This window comes from Erithacus rubecula (assembly GCF_903797595.1).
Source record: "Erithacus rubecula genome assembly, contig: SUPER_Z_unloc_5, whole genome shotgun sequence".
Classification (NCBI taxonomy): domain Eukaryota; kingdom Metazoa; phylum Chordata; class Aves; order Passeriformes; family Muscicapidae; genus Erithacus; species Erithacus rubecula.
Window position 1 is genome coordinate 2982012 of NW_027635819.1, and position 21283 is coordinate 3003294.

Consider the following 21283-nt stretch of genomic DNA (forward strand, 5'->3'; position numbering starts at 1 on the left):
CTCTTTGGAGCTAAGAAGTTAAGATTTTTGTTACAGCTGATGATCATTTTGGTGGCCTTCACCTTCTGAGCTCTCAGCTTCACAGTTTGATTAGCCTGTTTGCCCAAAGCTCTGACTAAAACCCAAGGAACTCAAAATCCTCTATAATGACACAAGTTTAAAAATAATTCTTAAATCAGACATTAAAAAAAATACGTAACACTGAAATTCTTCACTTTGTCAAAAATAGTAGCACATCCCAAAGAAGCAAAATAGCCTTTAAATGCTTTAAATTGGTGTCCTCACATGAAGCAAAATGGAAAAAACTCTTAGTGAACAAGCATCAGGCTTTCCATAAAATACAGGAAAAATGAGTAGCTGATACCCTTTTCTTACTTTAACAGCTTAGTGAGGAGAGCACTGACCATGGGGAGTGAACTTGTCAGGCTCTCCTTAAGCACAAAGCTGATTTACATCAGCATCTCCATCTCACTGCTCTACCTGTTAGGATACCTGTTAGGATGTCAAAGTATCTGAGAATATGTTTTTGAGGCTATTTGAATTTAAAATCAAATTTAAAATGACTCTTTAATCCTGTGGAGACACTTACTGTCTGAAAACCTTAAGACAGAAACTGGAAGAAGGAATATGTCTGTTAAGACCCTTGCCAAGCCACATTTTTGCACAATCATTAACTCTGCTTTGAAACCAAAATTCAACAAGTAATCCAGAAAGGACAGTGACTGCAAACATGCTGACTATAAGAAATAAAATCTGAAATATACAAGAGCTGCTTCTTCTGCAGTTCTGTACATTGTCTTTATCAGATGTTGCTCTGTAAAATAAGCTACTAGAATTGTGCAGTCAATGTGACATTAAAATACAAGAGAAAATGAAAGCAGGAAACTGAAGTGACATAAGCAAGCTTCAGGGAAAACTATTTGTCAGTACTTTTTAATCTTATTTTAAAATACATGCATTCAGACTTCCTTACAGCCATATTTTTTACACAGTCTAATCACTAAAATTTGTCAATACAATAAGAAGGAATTTTATTTTGAAAGTTTGCTTGAATTTTTCAAGGTCTGCAAAAGAACTGGATAAAGCTATGATGGAAATATGAATCATACAAAATCGAAGTGTTTCTTAATGAGCTCTACTGTGCACCATTCATTATATTCACTGATCCTAACCCTTCTAAAATTTTCCCTTATCTTGCATTTTGCATTTCCTCTGGAGATACCCTGCTGCTATTTTATACCTAAGCCTCTTTCAGAAAGAGGAAAGATTTGTCTAAAAATTGAGATTATCAGAATCAACTGATATCTAAAGATTCTAAAGATTCTGAATTAGTTTGCTGAAGAAAAACTTTAGAAATAAAAGTTTTAGAAAGTAGAAATAATCACTAGAGACTTTAAATGAAACATGCCTTTTTTTTTTTTTTTTTTTTTTTTTGGCATAAACCAGCAGAACTAAGTAAAATTTAGCCTTTTATGGGGGAAGAAAACAGGAGGGGAAATTATATAGCGAAGACTATGTTGAATTCTTCAAAAAGACATTCTGACAAACGGAGCATTCCAAAGGCATTTTTCTGTAATGGAACTAATTTATCATCACAAAATTTACTACTTCTGTAGCTTATGTATTACCTTTTATAAAAAGGAATTAGTTACAAGCTCATGGTCATAAAGCCTACTGGTTTGGGATTTTTTGTACAAATTCAACTATCAACAATTTTACCAACATATGCAAGTTCTCTAATATAATGGACATTGGGAACAGTTGAATAAAATAAAATAAAGTAAAACACAACAAAGTAAAATAAAATAAAATAAAATAAAATAAAATAAAATAAAATAAAATAAAATAAAATAAAATAAAATAAAATAAAATAAAACAAAACAAAATAAAATGCTCATACCAATTCCCTTTCCTTTAAAACTGAAAAACAGAATACTGGATTCATCAAAATGTATGTTCTAGATAAATTAGAGAATAAAATTGTTTTAAATAGGACATCACCTTACAAGAAAACATTCTAAAAAAATCTAGACAGAACTTACTTAGTTTGGATCAGAACAGAAGCCTGCAGTCAGTACAAGTTTCATGGAGTTCTTCAGAATTGGGGACCAGCCTAACACTCTGTATCAGGAACACTGCTGCAGCTACATGTTCAACTTAAATCAGCCAAATTGAACTCATTTATTTTATAAAAAGGAATGTCAGTATTTACAGTTTAGCATCTGTAAATCACTGCTTGAAGCTAAACAGATTTTACTGAATATTTCTAAAAACAATTCTGAACCCAAAGTCTGTGTACTTTTGAGAGTCAGCTGAAAGTTGTATCAGATCTCACTAACAGTTCATTAGTGAAGTACTGGGGACTACATTTAATGTTCTGAAAAATAAACTACAAAAAACATAACTATGGATTGCTGTATGGGAAAAGAAACAAAGAAAGCATTTTTAACAATTATTTTCCACTTACATTTTAGGTATGAAGCTTCAGCACAAGACTGTCAATATTTAAGAAAAAAAACCCTGGAGTTCTCCCTTTTGAAATTTTGTTCTCCTTGTCAAACTGATCAGAAGGTTAGGAAAATATTTTGGAGTAAATTTTCTTTATTAATATAGAGAAGGCCATTTACAGGGATTGAGAAAGGTTGTCTACACAGAAGAGACTCTTGTGACTCCATTACCACCTGTCTTACTGCACAGTGAGATTTTACCCAGACCAGCTACAGGATGGACTTCTGCCACAAGGTCCTCAAGGCAAATGCAAGTTGAGAGAACATCATAATTTCAGATATGCTAGGAAAAAATGCAATAGAGCTACTTGTAGTACTTTACTCTGGCGATGGTAATAAAGGAACATCATCCTCATTTGCTTATACAGACCTCTGCAGTGTCACATTTGAAGACAGATGTGTTGCCCACCTAAATGCAACCAAAAAGAAAAGGCTTAGGAGACCTTCACCATAATATTTTAAATATGCTAGATGCAATTATGGTTTTTCTTTGCTCTATTTTAGGCCTTGACATGTTGTGACCAAATTCTGTTGTATGGTCAGTGTGAGATCATATGAAGTCTGAACCTTGTACTTTTCTCCCCATTTTTGTAAGTAAAAAGAGTAAAATCTGATTTTTGCTTGTCAGGCAAAAAACCCTTGCATTTTTAGCTTGTTTGCTATTTGCTTTCAAGACAGAATAACTATTGTAGGGATCATCCTGATTTTAATGACAAATATTTATCAAAACAAAAGAATTTTGTACTAATCTCTCAAAAGACTATGAACATGACACAGTACTTTATACTGATAAATTCTTTTTACCAAAACCATTTTGCTGCCTGATATCCCAGCCTTCATTCAAGACTTTCTGACTGCATTTTAACTGCTTTCCATGAAGCACTGAAGAAAGAATGAAATTCTATGCTCTGAAGGAACTTGAGCAGATTTTTAGGAAAAAAACCCATATAGTTTTACTCTGCTTTTAATGGAGGGGAGTACTCTGGATGGTGTGGGAACAGAACTTACCTTTTGCTCTACCTATACTTGAAGCTGGTGTCTAAGACTCTACATGTAGAACATGTTGGAAGAGTCCTTTAATAAACCAGAAGTTATCTAATGCTTATTGTTAACACCACTGGCAAATTGTATGTGAATCACACAGTAGATATGTAAGTTATCTATGTGGCTTTCATGCATCAACTCAGCTCCTTGTCAAGATTTAGACAGGCAAGCACATAATCAGAGGTCATGCTTAACTAAGGTTCTACACAATGGGAACATTCAGCATTGGGACTGCTGTCTGTAACTATAGTGGTTTGCTTGGAAAACTAGATTTAATTTTAACTGTTACTAATGATTCATTATTCAGAGTGCTGAATGCTTCATAAAGGCTGTCAACATAATTAGCATTAAATTGCAACAAGAAGCTGGAGGATGAAATGTTAAACAAACTTGAAATCTAATGTACAGTGCTCTCTTAGCCCTAGAGATGAGTTCACTGATGGGCACAAGCAGGTCTAGTTCTAGCAAGAATGGTGCCCTTAGGTGGAGAGCTATTAAGCCTCTTCCATTCATTGCTTGACTTGCATGACTTTACAAATACAAGAAAAATTCAATCCAGTTGAAACAAAAGATCACAAACATTTTTAAAAACTCAAAATGTGACTGCAGAGCTACAACTTTTCAAGTATTTTAACTGTTTCAGCTGTTTGCTTCATAAAAAGTATCTGAAATTACAACTCGAAAGAATCACAAAAACTAACAAAAAAAGACTATTTGGGGTTTCCCCCCTCTTATTTTATATGAGTAACGAAAACTTTCTTGCAAGTCAAAGACACTTTATTCCATTAGCAAAAGTTCATGACAAAGAATAAACAAGTCTGACTTCCCATCGTATTTGGCTTGGAAAAGAAAAACTATACACTGAACTGTTTGTCTCATTTGAGTAGAGTATGGGCCATGTTACACCTTAGCTCTATCTCTGAAGCTATAAAACTTTCATTCTAAAAATTTATAAACAAGCATATGTTGATGATAGATAGATTAGATAGATAGATAGACAGACAGATAGATAGATAGATAGACATATACACAGAAAAATTTTCCTGTAAGAATTCAACTACATTTGACCATTACCTTTTAGAGAACTCAAAAAATGATGCGACTAAAAGGAAAATTATCTTTCATGTTTAAATGAAAAAAAACCTTGATTTTTTTCTAGATTGCATCTGAGTTCCAAAAATCCAGTTCTGACTTCCTTAAAGGGGGAGAGGAAAATAATTCCAACTATATGGATTAAAGATCCCTGGAAAACACATGAGACCTATAGCCTTTCTTTTCCATGAGGTACAGCTTCAGACAACTTGTCCTCCAGATTCTGGAGTCCTGACTGGAGCTGATGTGTGGAGCTGAGGTACAGCCACAAGGACTTCAGCAGGGAATGGCTTATGTATTCTGAATATCTTTCCCAAAAGCATGAAAAAGAAAAATGTAAGCATGCAGAATTAATAAAATTTCCTCTATTTTCATGCCTCTCACTGTGTTTCTCAGAATGAATATATCTAGATTGCATCTCTACTTGTACAATAATTTGAAACAATATAAAACGTCAGCAGTGCAATCACACTTTAGTAGAATCCTTTGCTCACTAAGCTCAAACAAATTTTGTCATTCAGAATAGGGACATCACAGCAAGCAATAGCAAATAAACATAATTCTATGCATGACAGACACAAAGAGCTTAAATGACTTTGGTCAAGGTCACAACAGAATTGTAGGTTGGATTCTCAAGCTTATGCTATTTTCAACAAACAGAACATCTATTTTGTCAGTAAATAATGCAGTTTGACACTAAAAGGGCACTGCTTATTGCTTTTGTGACTTTACAAATTATTTGTATATATTTAGCATACTGTTGTTGGTATACTAAAACCTTCATACCAGTGTTCTACTACCAAAAATGCTACTGCCACTTACCTCAATAACAGAAAAGTGCTAGGGTTGATCCTACTAAAAGCATGCTAACATTATTGCAGCCTAAGTGTTTATGTTCCTTTGGGAAAAAAATAAAAATAATCTGATAGAATGTGCAATTCCTGGTACAGATTGCTGTGTGTCCTGCAGATACTAGATCAGGACACAGCATCTGCTTCTTGGCCTATTATCTGTGCTAGATGTGATTTTCTAAAAATCAAGAGAAATCACACTCCACAACATCAGAAATACAATCACTGAAGGACAACGAGTCCTGCTGAGGTAAACTGACTGTGTCAGCTGCTCTTCTGCCTCCCAGCACACAAGGAACAACGAAGGCAACTGATGTGATCTGCTTGCAAGGAGAAAACACAACTCGAAAAAGCAGTATTATTAAGAATTATCATGCACATTTTTTGTTAAATCCTTGTAGGCTTGGGAAGGAAAATTGATGCAGAAGGTATTACTGAGAGCTGGCAAGTATCAAGGTGTTCAATTAACTAAATGTAACATATAATTTGCCTTTGAACACCTTGGAAAGAATCTACTGCAAAAGACTGCAATTTAACATCAAAGTTTAAACAGTTGGTTACCATTTTAGAAGCTCATTAGTCTGAAGATGTATCATGATTTTCTGAAAAGATGAATGATTAAAAACAGAGTTAAAAAGAAAAGACATTTGGGCATGAATACTTGATCTGAAATCTCTGTTCAATTTTAAGGAACGCTGTATCTCTGATTTCAGACTGTGAGAAGCTTTGCCAATTACATCCTCTGCATTCTTTTTGGTGCAAAATAATAAGAGGTGACCTTTAACTCAAGGAATTAGAACATCAAGTATCTTCTTTCTGAAATGCAGTGAAAATATACTTTTTTTTTTTTTTTTTTTTTTTTTAATTAGAAGGGTATTACTTAATGTAAATATTTTGCAAAGTTGTTCTCCACATGTACTAGTGCCTGCCCAAAAAATGCATAGTCCAGCTCCTGAACTGACACTAAGGTCATGTATATATTCTGGACAAATGTTAGGCCAAGCCAATTAAACTAGAGTGTCTTCAAACTGGTAAATTCAGGATTTTCAATAACAAAGAATGCAGTGAATAAAGATTAATGTCATCCTTCTGTAGCTACCCAAAGCTTGACGGCTGCACTAGAGCACACTCCACATTTTCCTCCCCCACTGCAAACCCAGCAGCTGGTGAGGCATGTGTTACAAACCACAGCCAAGTTTCTCCCTCAGGTGTACTGTAGACAACCACTGAATTCAAAACAAAGCAACTGACCCTGCTGGCACAACTGATTATAACCAAAACACCTCCCATGCTCTGCTGTACTTTTGCCAGAGCTGACCATGGGAGCAGCTTCTCTCCTTTAAACTCATGTCCTAGATCCGCACTGTATGTACTAGAGAGGTGACTGCCAAAAAAAGGAAATCACGCTCAGCCAAAATCCTCTTCTTCCCTCAAGCAGCATTAACTCTACATGAAATTATTCAATTTAACTTTTATACAGCAGCTAATGTATTTTGACTCTTTGATGCTTTGTTTTACTAAAAAAGTAGTCAGACTATATGGGACTGTTAAAACATAGACTGGCTCACAGCTCTTTCTGTAAACTAAGACAAGGTACTCCTGCTAGGTGTCTTTTGTGTTTACTAAAAAGATAATAGATTTTACAGATAATAATTAGGCACTCACTAAAGTCTCATTTTAAAAAATGACACTTTCATGTCACAGAACTCTTAATTCCTAAATAATTTATCAAGAGTTATTCAATCAGCACCCCTTTATGGATTTTCCACGGCAGAAGATAACTTATGAGATCACCAGATTACTGGTTGAACCATATAAGTTAAGTATTGAGAGCAGAGTCCCAAAGTTTTAAAGTTTTTTTAGTCACATTTGTGTTTAATTGTTTACTCCATTGTGCAATGACCAGAAGCTCACTACTTTAAAACCCTTTCCTTTCTACCTTTCCTAGTCTTCTGTTGGGTGTTTCCCAACAGAAAGAAACATCCAGTCAAAGATAAAAGGATTTAAAGACAAAAAAAAAAAAAAAAATCAAAGTTCAGTTGCTGTTGTGCTCAAGCAGCAAGATACTCAAGTATTTAATCATATTCTAAGATGGATATGCATCTGTGAGCCTTAGGTAATAGTCACTAATTTTTGCTTTAACTAAAAGGAATCCCCTCTTCTTGAGAGGTATGGTCTATAGCTCAAGGATTCAAGGTCATTTCCAGTGTGGAAAGGTGAAGTACTAAAGAAAATAAAAATTAAATCCAGAGGGCCAGTCAAGCTTTTTAAAATCTTTATTTAAAATCTTTCTGCCTCGTGCTCCAAAACTGCCTACAACTTGAGGTATTTTTAATGCAGCTAGTCTATGAGACAAAACAAATGGTATGCAACTACATTAGTATCTACTGAAGTTTATAAATATTAAGATATTCTTTAACGCGACCAATGGCCTACTTTATAATGTCATCAAACAAAATAAGCACTGGTGAACAATGTATCATTGCACCCTATCATTGCACACAGTCTTGAAGTCAGGCATTCCTGAATATGAATCCCACCCACAAACTTCACATTAAGTGAATACTTTTTTTACACTTTCAACTGACCACATTTGTCATAGAAGACTATATTAACACTAATATTAATAAAAATCCTCTGTTCTGCAGTTACAAATTTAATAATTCATGTTTATGTATTAGAATAGGTTTCATTGTTTTAAAGACAGCATACACTGGCCATTTTCACATTTTAGGTAGATGTTTGCAAGTCAAACATTCTAAATATTTAGTTAATCCATGGAACAAATAAAATTTTAAAAAACAACCCATCCCCCCACCCAAAAAAACCCCAAAACTCAAAACACTGCAAAACCAATTTTCAGGCCTGTATACAATTTTTGATACTGATACTTAAGTTTGTACTGAAGGCTTGTGCCAATAACTTGGCATGATCTGCATGATTACACAGACAGCTGCAATCATTTCACCCCCACCATCAAAGGATTTTAAGTTAAATAAAGTCCATTAGCTTCCACAGATTCTGCACCAGGTTCCAAACCAGCCCCACAGCACCAACACCCTCTTTCTTCTGTGTGCTCTTATTCTGTTCAGGTACCTGCTACTCTGGAACATTTGGAGTGCTTTTTACCTTCATTGCACCTTCCCAGTGATTAGGGACTAGTTTCTTTTGCTGTCAGGCTTGTCAGCAGAAGATTCACTTAAGCCCTGTGCCACAAGCACTGCACACAGAGTACAGAACAGAGACTTCTGCTTAGTGCCAGCTGCTCCAACCAGCCTGAGGTGAGAGTGCAGAGCTGTGCTGAGCCTGCACACACCTGGCAGGAGCACAGGGGCACTGACCTCCCACCACCAAACCAACAAGAATATATGTGAGTGAGACCACAGAGGCTCCTGCCTCAGGCTTCTCCACTTGAGGCAGGGAGGACACAGGGAAAACAAGCCAGCTAGCAGGGTGTAATTGCTGCCTGGGCAGTGTTGTCAGCACAAGCTGTCAGCACAGCCAGCATCCATCAAAACTGAACAGTTCGGCTGAAACTGCTCTATCAACACATGAAGGCACCATCTTCATCTGAGCACCACTAGCCTTCAGAAGTGTTTATCTCCCTCTTTTCCTCACTAGAAATTACTACATTTATTAGTACAGCAGCAGCATATATATAAGTGGTATTCTTGGCCACCACTGTGCTGAGAAGTGCACACAGTTCAAAGACAACCCCTGACCCAGAAGCTTGCAACATAAATAATTCAAGATACATTCCAATTCACATTGCACTGATGCCTAAGACACTCAATTAATATACTTCAGCGAACCACTCTTGTGGAAAGCCACAGGAATTTTGTCAGTGGATTTAATTTATCACAGAACAAGGCTTAGAAAAAAATATTGGATATCAATCTGGTTTAGAGAAAAAAAACCTGCAAGTAGACTCATGTTCTATTTTCTCAATCAGAAGTGTTCTACACTGATCAGTCTGAGCACTGAACTAGTGCAATATCACTGTTTTGGGCAACACAAGTGTAAATAATGACACACACCAATACTTACTATTTCCAAGTGATATTGCAAATCACTTACTATCTCAAGAATAGCTGTAGTAAAAAGTATAGCTGGTTTTGAACTTTTTAAAAAAATACAAACTATCCAAGCAAGAAAAAATCTGCTATTGAGACAACAAATTAAAAGGTTAGAATCACAGAAAAGGAAAATAACATATAAAATATAGAAAAAGCACTTTCTCATGTTCCCTGCCATAAAACCACTAATTCCCTTGAATTGTGCAATTCCACAACACTATATCTTCATATTGACCTCATAAATTTGAATGAGGACTGAACTGCAAATTTCCAGTAGAAGACACTCTTCAATATCTAAGGCTAGAGTTCAGTCAGCATATTGGGAACTTACTCATAGTGAAGTGATAACCATGGTTTGTACTCCTCACTTGGCCCAAGAAGAATAAGAAAATGAGTAGAAAAGCTTAAATTCACACTTCAGGGTGCACTTTTCAGAGATGTTAAACTACTGGAGCAAAAAAATCTGTTTTGAAGTGACAAGACATTGATTTTTGCTTCAGTATGGCTCTGTTTTATAAGGATTGCTTTTGGTGTACTACGGCAAATAGTAATTTTGAAGCAAAATATTCTGAATAGTTTAAAATGCTGGCCAGAAGAAGGAGGAAAAATTCAATTATCACATCTAAAAATACAAGGATCAGAATAGGTAGCACTGGATCCAGTAATGAAATAATGATGAAAAAATTCCATAAATTGCTTTCTTATCTGAAAGAATTTGGACAGCATACAACTATTCTTGCTGACTAGAACAAAGACTGCTCTCTTAATTATGTTGTACAGATTCAAGATTAATTAAAAAAAAAGAAAATATTTTCATCCTTGAAAGCAGGTAAGCATTGCCCTGTAAGTATTTCATTCTTTTCAGACTTTTCTGTTTAGAGAAATAGTTCTCATTTTGCTCACCATTTTTAAACTACACATGAGCTTTTACACTTCATTTTATTCTACAACTGATATACAAAACGTAAGTCCTTTGTAAATAAAAGGGAATTTAACCTAAGAAAAGTTTTTTTTTTTTCTCTAGTTAATCTGAAAGACAGATATTTTTTCTTTCATTAAGCATGTAAATTTTTTTGATTGTTTTTTAAATTTTTGTCTGTTGCACTCCATTCTTCAAAGCAGAGCCTGCTAGTTTTAGACTACAAAAATATTGATCTCCTCTAGCTTGATAAATTTTTGTGAAGGAATGACTACACCCAGCAATGCTACATCAGTTATTGCTACTTTCCATATTTATAAGGATAATTCTAATAACCTAAAAAAACTGAAGAGTATTCTTACTTATATTCCTAAAGTTCTTTCACTGAGAATAAACAAACAGCATTTTCAAAGGGAAGGAAAATATTAATTTAAAAGAACTTGACATGCATTAGAACAAGTGCATCTGCTTCCTTCCTTAAATATACATATCTGTTTTGTTTTCAAGCAGCAAAAAACCACATTATTTAGCTATTAATTGTCCTGGATACACCTAGAAAAGTGTTATTTAGATCAGTTGATTTTTTTTTTTTTAATCTGAGTTATGCACGTCAGATATTCACCAATGTGCTTCAGGGAATAGATTCCCTTGTTGCCTTCACTGTATGATAAAATAATGGATCTGATGGTCTATTTCTACCTTTTGCAACAAAAATGCAATTGGTTACATGTGGTTTTAGTTATTAATTGCTTTGAGATGTAAATATTATAAAACAGTAACCTAACATTTAAAGTCAAGCTACACTCAGTGTGTAAAACCAGGAATTAAGACTAGTAGGCAGAGAACCATTCATTCACAGCACAGGTGCAAGTCAGGATGATGACAGGCCATCATTACTTATTGTTGTTTTGAATATTTAACTTTTAACATTTGCCATCACTGGAGAAACCTGACTGCCAGTAGCAATCCAGTTTCAGTGAGCTGTGAGCCAAGGGAAGGTAAAGAACCAAGATAAACAGCCAGCACTGTCCATACACAAACACTGTTAGATCTGTTGACAGTCATGAGACCCAAAAAAATAAAAATAATATCTCATTGCCTCTGACCTTCTGAGCCTAAAAATAGCCTTAAAATGAAATAGCCAGGCTTGATTTGTTGGTAGTGGGTTTTGTTTGCTTGTTTGTTGGGGTTTTTGTGGGGATTTTTGATTGCTTTTTTTCAAAACTAAGAATCTTCACACTGGCACTGCAGAGAATGCAAAAAGCAATTTCTATTAGAAGGTGGCCTTGTGACTATGCATGCAATGTACAGTGTCAGATATGTTCCTCAAGAGAAGCAGAGAACTGAAATACATACTGAGAGGAAATTAGATAGCTAAGAAACATTTTTTCCTTCATGAATTGCAACTGAAAGTATCAGTGTATCCACTAGCTTGTATCAAATGAATCCTTAACATTTGCCTCCCAGTTGTCATGTGCAAGCTGCTTACTAGAAACTTTGTAATGGTATCGTATTTCCAAGAAATAAGACAGACATTTACTTGCAGAAAACAAGAACGAGTAAAAATCAGAAAAAGTTTTCACCATCACATGCAGATGGGATTTTGCGTATGTGTGTGTTTTTCATTTGAGTTTGTTTTTGCTAAAACAAGGAGAGAATACAAAGTAGAAACTGACAAGAGGGAGAAATGCTGACTAAAACAAACTGCTCAAGCTGAACTGACTTCATTGCCAGAAGTTAAAGAGACAAACAAATAGAACAACAAATGGTGCCAAAAGTGTGCTCTCTGCAGAAGAAGAAAATCCAGTTCTGCTCTCAGTTCTCTGCAAATCCACAGAAATTGCAGGCACATGATATGATCTGTTCTGGACATACAGTGGTGTAATGTGGGATTTTGTGGTTCATAGTGCCTGGTACAGGGCACATTACACCCATATTTATATTCAGAAGACAGTATTGTTTCTTCCTTTCCATTAAAAAAAAAATTAATAAAGAGTGGCTACTTTTCACATAACCTAGAAAAGCCGCCAACTTCTCACAGGAGAGACACTCAATCTACAGAAGAGTAGAAGCAAACTTGTCTGATTCTTCAATGACTTAATGCTGAACATACTAACTTCCTTTTTCTTGAGAAACCAAACTTTTCTATTTCAACTGATAAAAACAACTGATGTCCATGCACACATCTATTTTCAGTAACAAACCACGTATAAGAAACTGCAAAAATTAATCTGCTTGTAGGGCTCAAACTCAAATATGAAACTAATGTACTCATAAGTGTTTTAGATAATGTGCCTCAGGGATGTTACAAATGCAACTTTTCAGTTAGACCTGATAAAAATTTTAGATTTCCATTATGAGGCCTACACATGACAAACTGCAATACACTGCTACTGGCAATGAGAAGGCAGATGTTGAAACCTGTGCAATGCATTCTTCCCCTCAAAACAGACAATATGCATACAGCAACACTTCATGCTTTCTCCACCTTTACCTTCCCAATTCCCCCATCTAGATCACTCTGCCCTAGCAGCCCATATCAGCTGGCTGTCCACCACCATTATCTGTACCATGTTCTGCCCTCACACGTGACTTTAAACTGCAATAGTGGAAAATACCTCACTCACCAGCCCAAAGCGTCACTTGCTATAATTAGCATTCTGGGAGCTAACTATACAGTCATTAAGGCACTGAGAAAGGCACATGTCCTGTCTTAGTTCAGTGTGTATCAAGTGATCAGACAGATGATCATTAATGCAGTGAAGCCTTTACTCAGATAGTCAACTTGCCCAGCTCAACCCATGACCCTTCTCCACAGGTGATCTTCCAAGAGATGGATAATGCTGCTTTTCAGGTTACCTCACTATGAAATGTGGGGCTTCAAATCTCCCTTCCTATTGCCAGGATCGTATGCAATAATAAAAACCTAACCTTGAATAGAAGAACCATCTGAATATCAGGCTGTCATTCAGCTTTTGCTGAGCTCAAAACTCCACAATAAAGGACACTGCCTACTGTGACTTCCCTTCTCACTGAGAACTTGGAACACAATGAGAATCTTTCTTCTCTATCTTAATATTTTAATCTATTATATCTTACCAACATTATCTTGTTCAATTTGGATGGTCAGTTAAACGATTTAAAACACCAAAGAAATACTGCTAATGCAAAATCTTACATAATGCTACTAGGTAACAGAAATTAGAGTACGGTGCTAGCACAATGCAAAGAAACAGGTAACATCATCCAATTCTATTGATATAAATCATCCCTTATCAAACCAAAGCTACCAGGCTGCTGCCTAATTCCTAATTTATGTTAGATGTATCAAAATTCATTATGTTTTCATATATAGTGTCAAGCAGAATAGAAAACACTAATGATATAATTTACTGTCAGGATAATTTTGTGTACATAAAATGGTCTGCTTTAAAAAAAAAAAACGTTCCCTTGAGTTAAAACTAAAAAAAATCAAGAGCAGTTGGAAAAAATTGTACCTTATTTGTGTAAACTGTATTTTTAATATCTAAGCAATTCAAAGCCATAAAGACCTTGGGAAACATCTTGTGAAGACTGTGCTTTCTACATAGAACACAAATTATTCAGTTCATCCTTTGTCATGATAAATGGCCATTGCATCTGTCTCCAACTATTCAAAAAAGGGATGTCTAATTTCAGATGGCAGACTATTAAGTTGATTCCAATGTGTGGGTTTTGAGGTTTTCTTCTAAGAACTTTTTTTTACCACGTACTTCTATATGGGCTATGGATCTAAATGGCTTTATGGGCTGACTAGTAAATGGAATCCAGAGTCAGCATAATTTGCTTGGCAAAAAAATTACATATCCCATTAACAGAAAACTGAAGGCAAACCACACAAAACTGGCTGTGCAACTAGCATAAATGCTAATTCTGAAAGCCAAAATATATTCCTTTTAATATTCCTGAAAAATATTTTTTTTTTTTTCCTTTTTAAAAATATGAATCTTGGACTGGGATCCAGTGACAGAAGGCAATTTTGCTGAAGACATAATAACCTAGTACTCACTCCTATATTTAACTTGCTTCCAGTTGCATTGTGTTGTGTTTCAGTTTTAGGGAAGTCTGTGGCTATTCAGCCTACTGTCCAAACTATTACACTTAATTCAAGGACAGCAACTGCAAATTAAAATGCGGAAAATCCATTACTAACTTCTGCAGAGATGTGAAGAAAATTCACCTTTTTGCAACCCTGACTTCAGTATACCTAACCAAACAAATAATCATAAATAATCTTCTTCCCAGGACAACAGCAATGCAGAATTGTGCCACTTTTTAAATATAAACAAACAAACTAAGAAAATCAAAACTTTACGAGAGTGTTGCCTTAACTTCCCCTGACTGGAAAATGGGAGAGGTGGTCATTGTTTCTTTTATTTTTAGTATTACTTATATACTATACATTCTTGTTCTGCAGTGCGTATACTAACACGCAAACGTGTTTTAAAGACATTTATCAGATGTAGCAAATATTTTTCAGTAATTTTCACCGAGTGATTAAAAAAGCTGATAAAAAATTGTTACTTCATCATCATCGCCACCATCCTCAGCACCACCATCACCATTATCATCATCAGCCAATTACATGTAATGATGATAGCAATGGATGCTGAAGCTGTCCAGAGCCACTTCACAATCAACAGTTTGGAAAATGCCTGAGTAGACACTTAACAATTCCTGAGCAGCAATTGTATGGAAAGAAAACTGGTGGGAAGAGAAGTGAAGAATATTAAAGAGGAGAGACTTAGCAGAAGTCATTTATATCTGAAATAAGAATGTGCTTATGAAAATAGAGCTACTATAGATTGAGTCAAAATCCAGGATACTCCTCCACTGCCACTGTGGGGAATACACTGAAACTGTAATAAGTCATTCTGTACATAGTACTTACAGAATATTATTAAATTATTAGTCTAGCTGTAATATGAGGAAACAATATTGATACAAAGCAATTTTAACAATAAAACTACACAAAAAAAAAGATTTATAAAGTCATTTTATAAGATCAGATATTTTTTCTTATAACAAGTTGGAAAGGAATGAAAGGAGTAACTTAAAAAAGCATAAGGGTGTTTAACTGCTGACTTTAATCATCTAGCTGTCACAAGTAACTCCCCTAAACTGATTCTAAAGAGGACAGACAGGGAAAGGAAGAGGAAAAACAAAATGGTCAACAAATAGCAGCAGAAATGCATTAAATATGTTGATGATTTTCCAGCTTAAGGAAGGAGAAATCAATTCCAGGATCTAAGAGCTGTCTGAGGATTACATCTTTATAGAGAATCACTTTAATTGTCTTCTTAACCTATCTCATATTCCTGAGCAATCCTATCCAATCAGAAACCCATTTCTTTTTTTGTTAAAGCTATGTTTTAGAAATTCAATTTCAAGTTGTCAGGACTGATAGCCATTTATTCTGCACCTACACTGAAGCCTGTGGTAAAGGGAGGTTGGAAAACTAGCTGGAAGTCTGACTCTCAAATGCACTTCTGATTTTCACTGGGAGAAATAAAGAGTTGTATTACTGTAACTGTTCTGCCTGTTCCCCTTTACTGATCTTGCCTACTCCTCAACTGCATTTTGCATTCTTTTTTTTTCAGAAAATAAAACTCAAATTACACATCCCCCTCCCTCAAGCATTTTCACTGGCTATTTTTAATACCTTATCCTCATCACATTTATCTTACAAAGAAAATAAATAAAAACTGGTATAAATGCAGAATACTCTTAAAGGCATTTTCTGGTATCTGTCCACTGTATTAAATGTATCAACACACTGTAGTGCTACAGTGAATGGTGGGGCACAGACATCTCTGCAGAAGTCCTTCAGATTAAGAGGCAAATCACTTCTGACAAGGTCTGTCACAGAATACAGCCCAACCAATATTCAGAATTACCAGGGAGCTCCATTCTAAAAAATGTTCAGGTCTCCTGAATCCGAAATTTAAGAGACAAAACAGGCATGCAAAACAGAAACACAAGCAGAAAGAACTGAACAAAAAACCAACCTTACCTTTCACAAGCTCGGACAGTCCATGCAGCAATTATCCATAATGAGATACTAAAAACCAACAGTACAGTTCCTGGACATATTGTCATTAGAGTCTTCATAACAAAACGGGTATTGAAGTTTATCTTATTTAATGCTCCAATGCTTCTAGATGAGGCATCAGTGAAAAGTTTGCTATGCAAAAGCATAACTCTGGCAATAAGATATAGTCTTAAGAACATTGGTATAGATAAAATAATATCCACATCAGCTGTTGTTGTGGATGGAGCGTAAGAAAAGGCGAGCCGGGCTGTCCATGTGAATGTGTAATTCCCAGGTATGGGATGTATAGCACACACCAGAATTTCCAAGCAGATAAAGAAAATACGCTCATAAGTCATGGCTATTCTCCAGTCATCTGCTCCATTGTCCACCATGAACAACTGAAATAATAAAATACAAGGTTAACTTTAGTACATCATTGAAAAAATTGTTACGATTCCATTTTAAATTACCATAGTTTTCTATGCTGTCAAAGACCAGTAGAAAACAACAAAAAAGCCATCTCAGAAAATGATTATTATTGCATCGCTATGAAAGGAAACATAACACTGGTTAAGACAAATATAATTTTTAATATAGTATTTTTAAAGCTGCATATGAAACTGAAATTTCATTCATTATTAACTAAGAATTCCTCATATTTTTTAAAATTATAATATTTTATTTTAAAAAATTTCTGGACACGTTAAGCCTTGTCCATTCAAAATCAATTGTTTCAATTCATAAAATTGAGAAGTATATAACCGTTTCTAAGGTAGATAATTCACTGTTTCTGAGTAGATAATTAAATTACAAATTAAAAATATTTCTTCAGATTCCTGTTAAGCTTCAACCAAGGTGATAATATAGCTTCTGTAGAAGTATCCAGGCATTCTTCAAGGCACCAATACTGATCAATTTAAGATACAAAACTATATGAGAAAGTGCATAAAAACTTAAAAAGATATATCATGGTAAAAATATGAAAAATAATAGCCACCAAATATCAATGTAACCCAGGCAGCCAAGTGATGTCCACTAGGAGCTGAAAATTAAATGCACATGATGGCTGTTGCACAATCAAGACCTTCAATTTGCCACCCAGGAACAAAGGTAATAAAACATTTCATAATGTTCAGCAAATGATGCACCTGATGATAAGTAAACAGATAATCATCCCAGTACCTGTCACTAGTTGAAAGTAGAGATATACAAGACCTTGCAAATAGACATTTTTTTAGAGGAACATAACCCATATGTAAAAAGAAGATACAATTCCAGACAGAACACCTCCCCACCACTTCAACTACAGTTTGAATCTAAACAAGGCTGTTCAGTAAACAGGTAAAAAGAAAAAAACACTTTTGCAGAATTTTTAAAATTGGATTATTCAAAAATAATGGGTGAGAAGGCAAAGTACATCCCTGATGTAAGAAAGGTATTTTTGGCATACCAAACACTATATACACAACATTCATCTGCACTGCTCTTTGCCCCCTTTCTTTGCCCCCTTCCTTCTTTCAAAAGTTTAAAAATACAAGCTTGATTCCCCTGTATGTGTTTTTTAGTGATCAAAAAACCACTCTATATCCTTCCCACAACACCTTCAGTTTGTCTTTCCTAAAAGTGCTCTATTGAAACTGTTTAGAGAAGTGATAATCACAAATTAACTTCATTGCAGTTGAACTGATACTAAAATAAATAAAGAACTACAGTAAGGAACACAACAAACCAAAACAAATTTCTGTCTTTGTGGATTTTGTCTTTGTGGATCTCCATCTTATTACACTGGATGCTTGTTGGTGACAAGGTTTTGGCTCTGTGACAAGGGATGGCTGCAGGCATGGTGTCAGCAAGAAGCAGTCAGGGTTGCTCTGCAATGTACCCACTGCAGGACACAGCTGAGCTCACCAGTGAAGCAGGTGGTGCTTCTGTAAAAGCATAGCTAAGGGAAAAATGTGAGAAAGAACACTGGAAATTCTAAGGTCGGAGAAGAAGAATAGGGAGGAGGTGCTTCATGGAACAGAGAGGAGCCCATGGAGAGGAAGGATCATGATAAAGGAAGCAGTTCCCTGAAGCCCATGGAGAGGATCACTCCAGAGCAAGCTGGATAATTGTTGAAGAAACGCTCACTTGTGGAGAGCTCACAGTGCAGCAGATTCTCCTTAGATGAGCTAATCCCCACAGTAAGTCCCATGGAGCAGACCTATCCTGAAAGGCTGCAGACAGTGGAGAGGACCCAGAGAGCTGCACAGAAAAAGTGTGAGGAGAAAGGAGTGGCAGGGAGGAACCACTGTGGACAGACTGCCATTCTCCATGCCCTCTTCACCACTCATGGAGAAGGTACAGGAGTTGGGAGTGAAGATGTTGAGCCTGAGGACAGGGAGGTGGGGCAGCATACTTCTTGCCATCCCATTCTATTTTTATTGTTGATAAAGTAAATTAATTTTCCCCAAGTTGTGCCTGTTTGCCAGTGCCAGTAACTTTAAATCTCCCCATCTTTATTTCAACTCACTATTTTTTTTGTCTTATTTTCTCTCCTTGTGCTGTTGAAGAGGGAAAGCAAAAGCATGGCTGGGTGGGAGTCTGGCAGCTGGCCAAGGTCAATCCACCACATTTACATATAGTCCTTATCTCCACTGCAATATTATTGAAGACAAAGTATGCACCATGAGCACATAAAATTTCTTTAATCTGAGATCACTCTACAAGGTACAGATACTAGATATGTGAATTGATACTGGAAGTCCAATTTATGTCTGTCTGTATGTATGTCTTACCAAAAGAGTCCAGGTTTGCACTTAGAAAATGCACTATTTGATATGAAGGGCCAAACTTTCAAAGTACTGCAAAGTTCCAGTGCATTTGATTTCTGTGATTAGCCTGCAAACGATGACAGTTAGATCATAGAAGAGTTACATCAGTCATGAAGAAATCTAGATATTTAGAACACCCAGAATACAGATTAATAGGAACCAGTGTGACTGGAAAAAAAGAATATAGATAATCTCAGATCTCTCAAATGCTGTGTGGGTTTACAAAGAAAAGAATAAATTTACAACCAATTTAAATATTTCAACTGTGAGATACATATCAAATACATGTCAAAGTGGCAGTGCTATGAAGTTTCAAAATCTGCTGAAAAAAAAGCAATGGTCTTTTCTCCTCTCTTTTTACATATGCTTTTCATAGATTTCAAAAATACTTCTATATGCAGAAAGGCAATTCAAGAAAAATTATACCTTCTGTTTAAAATATGGCAAGAGAAGAATGTTGAGTTAAACAGAGAATTAAAATCTGATCTTACCATTTTTATAACTGATAATGTTATTTTATGACAGAATTTTTTAAAAACATGGAGATGTCATTATGGAATATATACTTGATAACACAGTCACCTGTCAGCAGAAGAAATCCTAACATGCAACAGAGAGGGAAATTTCTCTGCAGTTCTCAAGAGGAATGGGTTATGTTTATGGACACAGAAAATCGTTATCAACCTCCCGTGGACTTAGCTGTGGCAATTTCTTCTTAGAAAACTAGTATTTTAAAGTAACAATATCTTAAGCTGCCATATAATGAAATTTAGGATGTAAAAACATGAAAGTCAGAAAACACCGGAAGTCACAAAGACACAGATACCGTAAAAACATTTATATTTCATAACAATACTAACATTTCAAAATCATATTTATGAGGGTGACTTCTTTACAGTTCTTTGCCTAGGTTCAAACCATGATGGATATCAACAATCCAGAACATGAACAGGCCTTGACAACACATAGTGAATAACAATTAAGTTTGGACATTAAAAAATAACACAGAAATTAGTACACAATTTCATGTACATTTTTTATACTTGCAATAATGCAGTCTAACTAATGCAAGCTTCACTTTTAATCTGGAAGATACACAGGTATGTACATTTTACTCCAGAAAGTGAGGAACATAAGCAAAGGGAGAAGAAAAGGACAGTTGAACAGCACAATTCAAAGGGTATGTATGCACACTTTTGGATGATTTAAGTCAATCTGGCTGTAATAGCCATGCATTAATTTCAAGATACTACTCCTCATCTGAATGGAGAATGACATTAGGAATAAAAAGAGAATGTAATAAAAGAGTGATCAAACCTTACTACAAATTTGAGTCCTGCATTTCACAGAAAAGGACAAACTTCAGTCAAGGTCACGCATGCCATGCCTATTCAGTATTTTCAGGTTTTTTGTAATAATTCAGAGTTAAAATCCAATGCAAGTACTTCATTAGTGTACTGCAGGGTTCTCCAAATGCAGAATTCTCACATACTTTACTACATCTCCACTTTGTGTGAAAAGAAGTTATTTTCACCTGGAATTATGTAATGTATTTCTAGCATGTTGTATGCAAATTAGAACATAGAATCAATCTTTAACTTCAAATAAACTTGATATTTATAATGCCTCACTTAAAAAACATAAAAATAAGTTTGACAGATATTTATATAGGTAAGTATGTGCATATTTACACAGCTCTTGTCTCTTACTCAGTTACATTCATACAACACCAGATTAAAAAAACAGAAAGGCATTCTAAGCAGACAGATTGCATGCAATGACAAATTGGATCAGAGACTCCCTGAAGGAGAGAAACAAAAGGAGCAAACCTGTTTGTCCAAATGCTGGTGAATGAAAAGAGAAAGAGAAGCTATTCATGTTTTAAAAATGCCTTTACAGTCAAAAGAA

At 35.3% G+C, this 21283-nt stretch overlaps 1 protein-coding gene across 4 annotated transcripts in view; it reads right to left on the bottom strand.

Moving 5' to 3' along the window:
• Nucleotides 1–21283, bottom strand: part of KCNN2 (potassium calcium-activated channel subfamily N member 2) — a 72220-nt gene that overhangs the window by 33929 nt on the left and 17008 nt on the right. The window contains exon 4 of one of the 4 annotated variants that reach the window (XM_079331554.1): nucleotides 16542–16960. In XM_079331554.1, the coding sequence (XP_079187680.1) occupies nucleotides 16542–16960 (419 nt within the window). Of the gene's footprint in view, nucleotides 1–2877; nucleotides 2899–8623; nucleotides 8645–12983; nucleotides 13070–16541; nucleotides 16961–21283 lie in introns of those variants that run through there. The other 3 variants (XM_079331555.1, XM_079331556.1, XM_079331557.1) reach the window with 3 other exon arrangements.